The following is a 12,371-nucleotide window of genomic DNA, read 5'->3' as shown; positions in this document are numbered from 1 at the left end:
GGACAGGCTAAAGTGAACAGATAAGTTTGTATCTTTCTTTAAAAAATATTTAGCAAGCTAGCTTCCCTGATATCTATAGGAAGTGTGTTCCACAACTTTGGGGTGTAATTGACAGCCCTGATCTTCTTCTTGCTGTTGTTGGGAACCTCCAGTAAACCAGCAGCAGATGATAGCAGTAGTCTCGAGGCAAATGGTTAACAAGGGAGTTTGCAATGGAGCTTGGTCTTAGCCCATTTAGGGCTTTGTGTACAAGGGGGAGGACCTTAAAATCAATTCTAAATGTAGCAGAAAGCCAGTGCAGAGCAGCTCAGACTGGCCTGATGTGCTCTGTCCTCTTGGTTCTGGTTAATAGCCATACTGCAGATTTTTGAATGAGCTGAAGTCTCTCAGTTGTGTTTTTTGGGTTGAGTAGTTAGTAGTTGAGTCGACTTGAAATAAGGGCATGAATCAATTTCTCTACATCTCTCTAGCCTTGTTAATGTGGGACTTGGAGATAAGATGTGAATCTAGGATCACACCAGTAGAAGAGATCTCCGATGCATTAGAGGCCTGTGTTTGCAACACTGGGAAAGATTGTCTGAGTAAACAAACTGTGGATAGGTGCAGACCATAGAGACAGCTCCAAAACATCAGACCTAGTTCTGATCAACAACAAACGTCATTTAAAGGGGGAGATGGCTGTGTCACGTGGTCACATTAACTTCCTGTTTACCGCCTGCTGTACCTCCAGACAGTAGTACACAGATTGCAACACCACTCTCCACTGCTGGGGCTTTTACCAATAACAACATATGTAGCATTGCGATCCTACAGCCACAGGGTTGACTACTGTATAATTTTAATCTTTTAACCGCTATGGCCGTGATTACTGAGGAGTCATGAAGACGTGACATTGAGGAAACGTGTGCAGGCCGGGAAGGATCCTGGAGATTTCCTGACTCCAGCTGACTGGAGTTCAGTTAGGTGGTGCTGAGAGTCGAGCATTATTTCACCTGTTGTCGCAAACCAAACCGTGGTGATGTGGAGGACTGTGAAGGTGTGATATTGCCTCAAATGTTTATACAGGGGGTTTGAGTGAGTGGAAACCACCAACTTGCGCCTGAGAAGCTGAACTAGCCTGTTAGCTAGTCGTGCTAACTCCGGTAGCAGTAGCAGCAGCAGCCGCGGTGTGAGTGGCTGGCTGTGAGGGCTGGCTAACGGGTTGTGTTTGGAGAGTGGAGCTGCCCGCCGGTGCGCTGAATTCAGGAAGAGTCCCCGGCTCCGGCCCCCTCAAGCGGGCAGTCAGGAAGAAGCTGGCTGGGAAGGGATGGCCTGGTCGGTCTTCCCGTTCCAAAGGACAAGGCTCTGCGGTGTTTGAAGGAGGTCGAGTACGGCTAGAGGCCACCACCGCGGGTCGAGGCGCTATGATGGCCGCCTCCCCCTCCACGGCCGGCGGCTTCACGGCCTCCGGGCTGTCGGTCAGAAAGAGCGAGGAAATAGCGGATTTGATAGATTTGTTTTCCAAGATGCAGTACAGAGCAAAGGAAGTCATTCCTCGGGTAAGATTGAGGGGATCGCCATCATTCGGTGTGCTTTACGTTGCATAGTCTTGTATGAATGATAAGCCAAACTGCTTCGCAGAGTCAAGGAAATTAAAGTGATCTTGTACCTCAGCTCAACAACGAAGACTGTATTCAGTGATTAATGAGCTCATAATAAACTTGAAGAATCATTTCTCAATTCGGCTTACCTCAGATCCACCAAGCTGCACTTAATCTCGACAAATTTATAGTGTTTTTATGGATACACACTGCTTTCTACTTTAGAACAGCTGTTATGTAGATGCATGTTTGCGTTAGTGGTACTTCTATCCTTCGGTCATATTTGAAATGACATTTTGTTAAAAAAATTGATTGTGAAGTGTTGTTAATATTTGTCTGATTATTAAATATAGTTTTCTACATATTTGAGAAGTTATCAGGTTGCATTGACGTGCTATTGCTCAATCAATAACATGTAAATATAATAATAAGTTTAGAGTTGAAAGATGAATAGAGTAAAACTGCCCTCTGTCAGGCAAGTTCCAGTAATCTGAATGCCACACATTAGGACTTGGATGATGCTAACGTTACTTCTTACACGCTGTGTGACATATTGAGCGGTTAAGGGAAACTCACTTTACTGGTGTGGAAGTCTGAATCTAATAATTAGTTTGACATCACAAAACTGCTCTCTTGTACGGTATACTTGTACAGTATGTTTTTATTATTTTTTAGAGAGGCTAGTATTAGATCCATGATTGATGAACTCTTTAGTCATTGTAATGAATAAGCCATCAAGCTATCAGTGTAAAGGTAACAATTATTCTGAATAGGGCTGCACCATATGCAAAAAAAAATAGAAATAATCCTATTGTGGTTATTTTGACAAGTATTGCAATGCGCATATATATATATATGTATATGTATGTATATATGTATGTGTGTATGTGTATATATATATATATATATATAGATATGTTTGTTTATATATAAAATCATGTATTAGCCTATATTTTTACTTATGTCTGAAATATGATATGTAGGCTGGGGCATCTCTATAGCACCACAGCGCTTAATTTTTTGTGGTAAATATGGTATGTTATGGCAGCACCTTTCACTAGGGATGCACGATGATATCGGCATGTCATCGGTATCAGCTGATATTGGCTTTAAAATGAACTCTCAGGATCGGCCAATATTCTTTTTCTTATTTTACACAATGAATGAATATCACATACATTGAAAAGCATTGTATTTCAAGCCTCCATCTGCTGGTGGGCCATGAGACTATGCATGCATAATATGATGTTAATTCCACGACAAGAGACTTGATGATCACTAAGATTAGGTGGGGGAAGAAATGGATTTATCGATATTGGTATTGGTTATCAGCCAAATAAGTTATATATATATCCGAGGGTCATAAGGACAGAGGGATGTCGTATGCTGTGAAGCCCTGTGAGGCAAATTGTGATTTGTGATATTGGGCTTTATAAATAAAATTGAAATTGAATTGAAATATCCGATATTGACCAAAAATTCAATATCGTGCGTCCCTACATTATACCTTTATCAAAAGATTGCAGCTTCTGCAATGTGGATATTGCACGTGGCCATATTGTGATTTCGATAATATTGTAATTAATTGTGCAGCCCTGATTCTGCATGTGGCTTAATGTAATTCATATTTATGGATTTACCCTCCATATAAACTCCTGTATATTTTTGTGATCAATCAGGGTCTAATAAAAATAAACCAAAGAAACGAATCTGGACTCTGTGGCTAGACCTTGTTCTACCCAGTTAAATTACTGGTTAAGTTTGATCCAAAAAGACTCATTCCCAAGTTCTGTCATTTTCCAGATGAAAACTGAGGTTCCATTTAATCCACTACTATAACTTCTGTTTTTGTTTCTCCTCAGGTGGAGGCGATAGAGAAGCGCTGTCTGGAGTTATTTGCCAGAGATTACAAGTACAGTATCATCCATAACTCCAACGGAGAAGTGTGCGGCCATTATCCCCGGCAGATAGTTTTCCTGGAGTATGAATGCACAGATGTCGAGAGAGACAGGTAGTTCTCCACCACTCAGTCAAACCATCATTTTCCGATACAAAGTCCAGTCCACTTAGTTACTAATTACCCTCTTGTTTATTTGTGTCACTCCTCTAATCATGCACACCTTACTGTAGTGCAGGGAGCAAAGGTCAGCCTCCATCTCCAGCCTCTCTGACCCCATCAAAGGGAACCAAGTGGCATTTTAGTCAGATTCAGCCACATTGTAGCTGGAAATGGGGAATGATCTGCTGTGATTCAACAAGTCCTTATTTCTCACTGCTGTTAAATGCAGTTTTAACAGCATTTAACTATTTTCCACTGTAGCGCTGGAAATAGAAGATGTGCTTTAACATAGGAGGAAACTTTAATATACTGTATTAAAAAAGGCCTCCTTGTTGGGGAAATCCCTCATGAGGACGGAAAACTTTCCTTCCAGCAAAATGTGTCCGTGTTTTCATGTTATTGTCTGTCTTGCAGTTTCCCATGATTCAAAGTAATAAACTGGGAAATAACATTTTAAATTATTTATAGCAGAGTTGAGGTCAATTAAAAAATTGTGAACAATAAACACACATCCAAAGGGCTTTTTAGACAGTATTATTTATGATGACAGTATCTACTAGTGTTGAAACAATGAGTGAATCTACAGTACCAGTCAAAAGTTTGGACACACTTTCCCATTACTTGAATGTTGTATTGCAGTACTCAGCACATCGCAACATATTTAAAATCACAAAAATATTTAATTTTGACTTAAGTATAGTGATAAAATTGTATCGTGGATCCTCTGGTGATCACCTCTAGTTTTTACTAGTTTGAATCACTTGGTTCGTTTGTTTTGGAGAGGGAGAGACCTGTGGGGATAATTTGGCTTCTGGTAAAAGCCTCCTGATTCTAACCAGGAGAAACCAACTGCAATGAAGCACTGCACTGTCTTTTGTTATTGTTTTGATTGCGAGACCCCAAGCAGCATAATATTGTTTATTGAAACTAATTGTCAGGTGCAACCCTGATTAAAAATTCAATAGTGCAGTATATTTGCAGCATAAATATACATAAAATAGTTGCCATGGTAGAAAAGTTATGTAGCTTGGTAGTGTTTAGGAACATGTAGTGTTTATGGGAATTTAAACTTGTTCAATGATCTAATAACAGAAACAGACAAGTATGTGAATGAGAACAACTATATGGTCAATTTGGCAGTATGAAGACACAGTATGGGTGAGTATATATGAGTACAGAGAGAGGGAGGACGCTGAAGGAAGGTGTAACAGGCTGTCACTCAGCAGGCTCACAGGCTTTGTGTAGAGCTTGGTCACAGGTAGGAGCTGTGTGGCAGCAAAGTTGAGAGGAAACCTTTCTGTTCTCTCCAGCTTTTTCTGTAATCATGCGTTGTAAACGTCAGTATGACTGATAATACAGCACAGCTCTTGTCATTAACATGTACTCATGTTGATTTTGTCAGATGATGTCCACCTGTCTGTCCTGCTTCTGACAAAATGTTGGCTGTGATGCAGTTTTGTTATTAGGGAAGAGACTGAGCTGTTTTCATGTTTTTCAGGTGTCCCACTGTGGGCAGACAGCTCTCCAAAATGAACGTCAAAATGCTAATGTGGACTCAAATAGTTGTCACATGAAAACAGCACTGTAAAATTTAGACAGCTCGCTGTAAATGTAGAAAGCCCTTGCTGGGTTTTCTTAGTTCCTTTATGATTATCTTAGATGCTCATGAGTTTTTTTTGAATGAACTGCTCCTTATTCAAGCCTTTATAAGTTTCTGTGTTATCATGGCCAAAATAGCCGCAGGCAGTTAAGATATATTGGTTAATGTAATGAAATAATCAATGGTTGTTAACTTGTTGTGTAGCAAAGGCAGAATGTCCCACTTAACTGTAACCTGCATGTCAGAAGATAACCTCAGTTTATTATTTGGAGGTGTCAGCAGTGTTAGCGTGTTGCTTTATAATCATATTTTCTGTGGTATGTGCTGAATTACATTTAAGAGATTAAGTCAAATGACTGATGGATAACACATGGTGGTTTGTGTGTGTAGGTTTGAGAGCACAGTTCAGATAAGTAAGCTGCAGGACCTGGTGAATCGGAGTAAGCTGGCTCGCTGCAGAGGGAGGTTTGTCTGTCCCGTCATCCTCTACAATGGCAAGGTACCACTAATCAGCTGCTCTTTGACCTCTTCTACTCCACTTCTCTCTACAATAGACCAATTTTTGTCGATTTTAAAGGGGACAGGAGATCTTTAAGGGGGGATAGCAGGTCAACAGTATACGCCACATAGAAAACATCTGAAAGCTGGGAACCTGAACATTAATTTGAGATGCAGCTCAGCACTGTGTCAATTGTTTTCTAGTCATACATCTGCAACAAACATTGTGTTCTAGATTTAATTAAAATGGTCAAAAATCCCTCCTAAATACCACATTAAGACACCAAGACCTGGAAGAACACCATAAAAAACCCACGCTGTGATTTGGTGTCAAAAACGTTTGACATAATTTTTCTGGCGACTGGATGGCAAGCACTTCTGTTCTGGAAACTGCTAAGACCCCCTTGTTGTCAATATACCTATGAAAACCACTGAATGCCCGAGGTCTCTGGTTTGTGGCTGTAAGTTTCATTAGCCTGTGATTATCCCAGAGGCCACTGCAAATTGGGCTCATTGAATCCACAAGATTTATGAAATTAATGCATTTCCAACACTGTTTAGGGACCCAATATGCAGAAATATTCACATACAGTGGGCAAAAATAACACAGTTGTACTGCATGCCAAAAACTGCATGTTTTTTCCACAAAACTGCATGAGACTAGCATAATGTGACATGTCTGTCAAGGGGAGAGTTGTGGGTACCCACAGAACCTATTTTCATTTGGTGAGAGGTCAAGGGAACTCTGTGAAAATGGCGATGCCGGTTTTTCCCCTCGCCAAAATGTAGCCTTACTTATGAGTATTATTTAGCCCCTTTCCCTGAGAAGCTAGAATAACATGGTTTCTACTAGTGAATGCCTTAGATCTTTTAGTTTCATATGATACCAGTATCTTCACCAGCTGTAAAACTTAGCCCACTACAGCCTTTTAAAGACAGTAATATTGGCCGAGATGGCTGACGTCCCCACTGAGTTGAAGAGCTTAACCCTCACTGCCTCAGAATCAGAATCAGAAATATGAAATATCAGAGAATATGAAATAAAAATAAAAATAACATTATCATTGCAGCTTGTACTGGAACAACAGGGATAAATGCAAGGCTGTTTATGGAGCCAAAAATAATAAATACCTCCAGGTGTCACCGCTTCATAGAAAGAAATTAGCAGATGTTCTGTTGCCGCCACTACCTCTTCTGTATATTTAGGCTGAGAGGGTGATGAGATGGTTATTGTAACAGCATGCTAGTATGAACAGTGAAACAACAGGCTGATCCAGCATCATTTTTTTTAAACCTTTTTTTTTCTCTTTAAAACAGAATTAAACAACATTTGTATCAAAGACAAATACAGTCACCTTTTATAATGTGCTGTCAGGGGATGAATACCAGTATTTCAATATAGAGGTGGGTACTGGTCCCACTAGATCCAAAACAATAGTACATGAACATAATGAGGATGTTCAGTAGTACATTAAGGTTCTGCCTCTACCTGCAAAAACAAGAGGAGATTAAATAAACAAAACAAAATAAAAAACATAGCCACACCCTCCGCCCTCAACAATGAATAAGGTTGGAATATCAGAAAACTTAGCATTCTTTATATATGTGGCCAAGTAATTTAGACAAAGTATTAAAAATCATTTTCCAGAAGTGAAATGATCTTCTTCCTCATTGCAGCATATTTGCCGGTCATCCACTTTGGCAGGATGGGGGGAGCTGTATGGACGCACGGGCTACAACTACATCTTCTCAGGTACAACCCCCCCAAACACACACACACACACACACACACACACACAGACTCATCTTAAATTTAGCCTAACAGGGGAAGTTGTGGCTGACTTGTTTTCCATGGGTGGTTGCAGTTCCTTGTGTGCTCTCTGACCTTCTATTAGTTGCAGCAGTTGTCAGACAGCTGTCAAAGTTTCCCATTGAGACTTTATGTTCCTCCAAATGACTTGGCATTAGCTTCATTCAGACGTCACCAAGTAGAGCCAATAAAAGGAAATGTGTCTTTCTAACACTTACTGTAATATGATAAAATGATGATTAAAGGATACAAATAAAGTAAACGTTCACTTTGATAGATCTTGTCTGTCATGGTGTGCCTTTGAAAATGTTGTCCGCAATTTCAAGTGTACAATTTGTGGTAAATGTGCTAAAATATACAACAACTCTAGTCTGTTTAAAGAATAATACCACTGTTTTGCTGCTTGGGTCTGATTTTTTTTTTTTTTTTTAGTTTTGGCTATCATTTTAATCAGTTATTCAAACAGTGTACTCACAAAGTTCATTGGTGAGATGTGTTGACGAAAATAACTTTTAACGTACAGCAACGTGAGGAGTCAGATGATAAGCCACGTTGTATCCAAACTTACATGGAAAATAAATGCGAAAGAGAATTCATACCAAAATGTCTGATATAAAATTTCATCAATTAACAGACCGGCTTTTTGCTTAACTTTGACCTATTGTGCTCATTAAAGTTGTTCAAACACAGTTTACGTGTGCAGTGAGGAATTATTAGTGACATTTCAGTTACACTCACTTTCAGTTTAATCTTGGAATGATGTGGTTTAGATTAGTGCTGCGTGCAATTATTGACTGTTTCCATCACAGATCATTCTGCTGTTTATTTTCTCAATTAATTGGATAATTAATTTCATTAATTGGTTATTCAGCACCATATCTCAGGAACAGAAGGGGAAATATTTGGTCAGATACTGAATTGGCGACATCTTCGGTGTCCACATAGAAACTGTTGATTCTGTGCTGTCGGGGGGACAATGGGTGTGAAGCGTCCATGTTTTCACAGTCATGGATGTAAACTGTAAGAGAAACTTGACTGGTGCGTGGAAGCGTACAACTGCGGGGTGGTAATTCTAGTTGCTCTATACATTGGTGTAAATCAGAAGTCCAGCTCCGTGTTCTCAGGCTGCACACACCTGAGGCAGTAATGATCTGTTCCTTTAGTAATTGGCCAGCATTAGGAAGATGCCCAGAGGGGATAGAAACCCTCACTGAGGTTCCTCATTTCTGAAATACTTCTGTCATGGCCTGAAACAGGTTTTGTGAACTATTAGCAAATGAAGTTTGTAGTCCCAGTTCGCTGACTGGGCTTTTCCATTACTTACATTCATTTGGCAGAGGTTTTGTCCAAAGCACTTCCAATAAGTGCATTCAACTTCAGTAAGAACAAGAGCTAGATGTCATCAAAACTCAAGGTGCATCATTCACAGACAAACAACTGGAGAGTGTGCCGAGTGTGAGTCAGTCAGACTTGCTGCGTCAGAAGCCCTGGCTCTATTTATTGTGACAAACACAGACAGTCCTGCAGAAGAGCTGCTAGGGGTGAGGATCACTTTTGCAGATCTACTGAAGATAAATAGTATATTCTAACTGATCAGAAGTCGTATTGATTTACACATATACTGTTTCTGTGAAACCAGGCTGAGTGTGAGGGGGATCATTTCTCAGCAGTTTGTCACTGTTTGGCAGATTTAGTTTGAATCATTTGTCATTGTATCAGTTTGAAAATGAAAGTGTGATTTGGAACCGGCTTTGTTGGTAACTTGACTACACCCATCGATTACAAACACGAATCCTTTTCATTTGTTGTATGTTTTTATTTTTATGATGTGTATACTGTTCAAATTGTTATTGTATATCTTAAAAAATACAATTTTTTTAGATTTGAGCCTTAAAAAGATCTGGTATTAACACTTAAACAAATAATATCTTTTTAAACATAAATAGCATAAAAAATAAGGCTGTCAGACTATTAAAATAATTAATTACATGCTCTATGATTAATTAATCTAAATAAATCACATACATCAATTTTTGCCGTGAATGTAAAAAATGAAGTTCAAATTAATTTTGGCAGATGTGGCATCGTAAAGCTGCTGGATTTTGGACACAATTATCCAAAACTGGTCTGCAGTCCATTTTGTTACAAAGTTTAGTTGGTCACAGGCGGGCTTACTCAGTTTGTGTCTGAACGCCTGGTCGAGTGTAGCTTCACAAGGTTTGCAGCTAGCGCTCGCATCAGAGGCTGTGCTAGCTCGGACCTCCGGGTTCGCTGCTAAGTGCTTTGCGTTGAGGTGATATTTCAGGCTTGCAGTACTCCGATGGAATGACAATTCCTTATTGCAGAAACTGCAGAAAACGGTGCAGCTAAGGCCAAGCAGTGTTGTCTCGCTGGCCACCATCATGTGACGCTGTGGCCTTCAGTGGTGCACCGGGTCAAAGGGCACTACAGTATGTGATTAATAAGCATTCATTTTTTAAATACATTATCTTTTCTGTCATCAATTCATTGAAATTGATGCCTTAATTTTTAAGATTTTTATGAGTTTTTACTTTTGGACCATCATATGAATATAGACATATCTGCGACATCTGATTCCTTGTCACTCTATTTCTATGACATAAACCTTTGATATGCCGTTCAATTGGCAAATATCAGCACCTAATTATCATGTAAACGCTCAATCAAATTGTCTTCTTTCTAGTTGAAACATTCTTTCTGCACATTTGCCCAGTGTTAACATAACAGTAGGTGACGTAGTGCGTCGCACACAACATGCTGCTACAGCTGTTTCTACGTGCCTCCCTCTGCTGATTATGACAGATAATTGTTTTTAAATTAAAAAGATATTTAGCGCTCTGCTAGGGCTATGTTTTTATGCGAGTGCTCCTATCAATAAATATATTCTTTGATTTTGAAACAACAGCTTTGGGTGTATTCTGAATGGCATGCTATGTCTTTTTACTTTTAGTAGCTACTGCAGCTGTCCTTACAAAGTACATACTGTTTCATGCAGTATGCACACATTGGGGACAGACTACTGTCTCATAACATTACGCCTTGAACTTTGACCCTCTGTCTCATATATTTGTTACCTTAGAGATAAAACAAAACTGCGCTTGTAGGGAGACACAGGTCAGCCTGGAGAGACCTGCTGTTGTTGTTACTTTGCAATGTATGAAATTTTAACTTTGATGTTATAGCTGCATACAAGGTAGATTCTAACATATTATATTAACCACAGTAAAATTACATATGCATTTCTCTGTCATTGTAATTTTCACAGTTATGTCCTGTTGCTGGTGGTAATCTTTCTGATTATTTTTTTCATTTTAACAATTAATATTCCTATTGTTACTATAAGACTGGTCATCACTTACTTGAATTCACTGTCAGCCGTTATTGCGGCTTCTGAGAGCTGTCAATCAGCTGTCAACAGTCTGTGTCTGCGGCTCAGTTGATGTAACAAATCTTCCACTGTTCAGAGGATTGTGGGCCAGAACAGCCAGAAAAGCATGCTGGCTTGCATACTGCCAAATATGACCGGATGTACTAGAACATTCTGGTATTTTTGGCATACTGCATTTGACATACTATGTATTGGGACATACTAAATCTCTTTCTGGCATACTATATAGTATGGAAGTATGGATATTGGAACGCACAGTTAGTAATGATGATGCTACGGCTGAATTGTGGAGTTGCTGGACAGAACAACCGTCTATCGCTGCCAGTAGCAGTAGTCTGCAAATGAGATATTAAGACAACATTGGTAAATTGTAGCTTCTACCATGTGAGGTGTTGATACATTATACATTATTATTTATTACTTGATTATATTTTGTTTCATAACTGAGTCTTCAAAGTAACTAAAGCAGACAAAAACATGTAATGGAGTAAAAAGTGCAATATTTCCCTCTGAGATGTAGTGGGGTTTAAGTATATCAGCACAGATAATAATATTAATAATAATAATAATAATACATTGGATTTATGTAGCGCTTTTCAGGATACTCAAAGACGCTTTACAAAGAGTAGCAACAGCAGTCCAAAAAATTAATAAAGTGAAAAAAGAAATCCATAGGGGGAAAAAATAAATGGAAATACCTCAAAATTCTCTAAATGTAATGATAGCAGTTGCAAAGTATTCTGTTTCTACTCAGTACTAATTACTAACAACTGCAGATTTTTCTGACATCACAATTTATGATTAATCTGGGAAAAAAATAGCTTTTAAGGGTAAAGAAGAGAGCATGAAAACAGCATCGACATAGAGCTTGTTCGTCATAAAAATTCCAAGGGTAGGATCCCCCCCCCTGGACCTCCCTACAGAGGTTTGGGCTAAGCCCCCTATTCAGTGGATAGCCTTTACCAAAAAGAACCTTAATGTGACTTCGTATAAACGAAGAGGCCAGGACGAAAGTCATAGCAGTAGTCTGTTATTTTATCTATTTCAAATGTTCAATCTCAAATTTTCCAATTACTCATATATGGTATTTGTTTCCAGCACAGTTATGTCCTTTGTATCTGCCTTCAGATGTGTTCAGCATGTTTGCTCTGAATGGTTTCATGTTTAAAACTCAACTTGTTATCAACTATATGAAATAACAAGTACTGTAATTGTGAATCAATCAATCAATCAATCAGTTTTATTTATAAAGCCCAATATCACAAATCACAATTTGCCTCACAGGGCTTTACAGCATACGACATCCCTCTGTCCTTATGACCCTCACAGCGGATAAGGAAAAACTCCCCCAAAAAAAACCTTTAACGGGGAAAAAACGGTAGAAACCTCAGGAAGAGCAACTGAGGAGGGATCCC

At 39.1% G+C, this 12,371-nt stretch overlaps 1 protein-coding gene across 1 annotated transcript in view; it reads left to right on the top strand.

Annotated features, from left to right (window-relative positions):
* The first annotated feature begins 701 nt into the window (after window positions 1-701).
* mtmr14 (myotubularin related protein 14) overlaps window positions 702-12,371 on the top strand; it is a 51,726-nt gene continuing 40,056 nt past the window's right edge. Inside the window, exons 1-4 of the mRNA XM_050036925.1 lie at window positions 702-1,538; window positions 3,443-3,591; window positions 5,630-5,738; window positions 7,415-7,490. Of these exons, the coding sequence (XP_049892882.1) occupies window positions 1,404-1,538; window positions 3,443-3,591; window positions 5,630-5,738; window positions 7,415-7,490 (469 nt within the window). The 5' untranslated portion in view covers window positions 702-1,403. The remainder of the gene's footprint in view (window positions 1,539-3,442; window positions 3,592-5,629; window positions 5,739-7,414; window positions 7,491-12,371) is intronic.

This window comes from Epinephelus moara, chromosome 24 (genome assembly GCF_006386435.1).
Source record: "Epinephelus moara isolate mb chromosome 24, YSFRI_EMoa_1.0, whole genome shotgun sequence".
Taxonomy (NCBI): domain Eukaryota; kingdom Metazoa; phylum Chordata; class Actinopteri; order Perciformes; family Serranidae; genus Epinephelus; species Epinephelus moara.
Note: the sequence above shows the minus strand (reverse complement) of the source record. Positions and strands in the feature narration are given on the sequence as shown.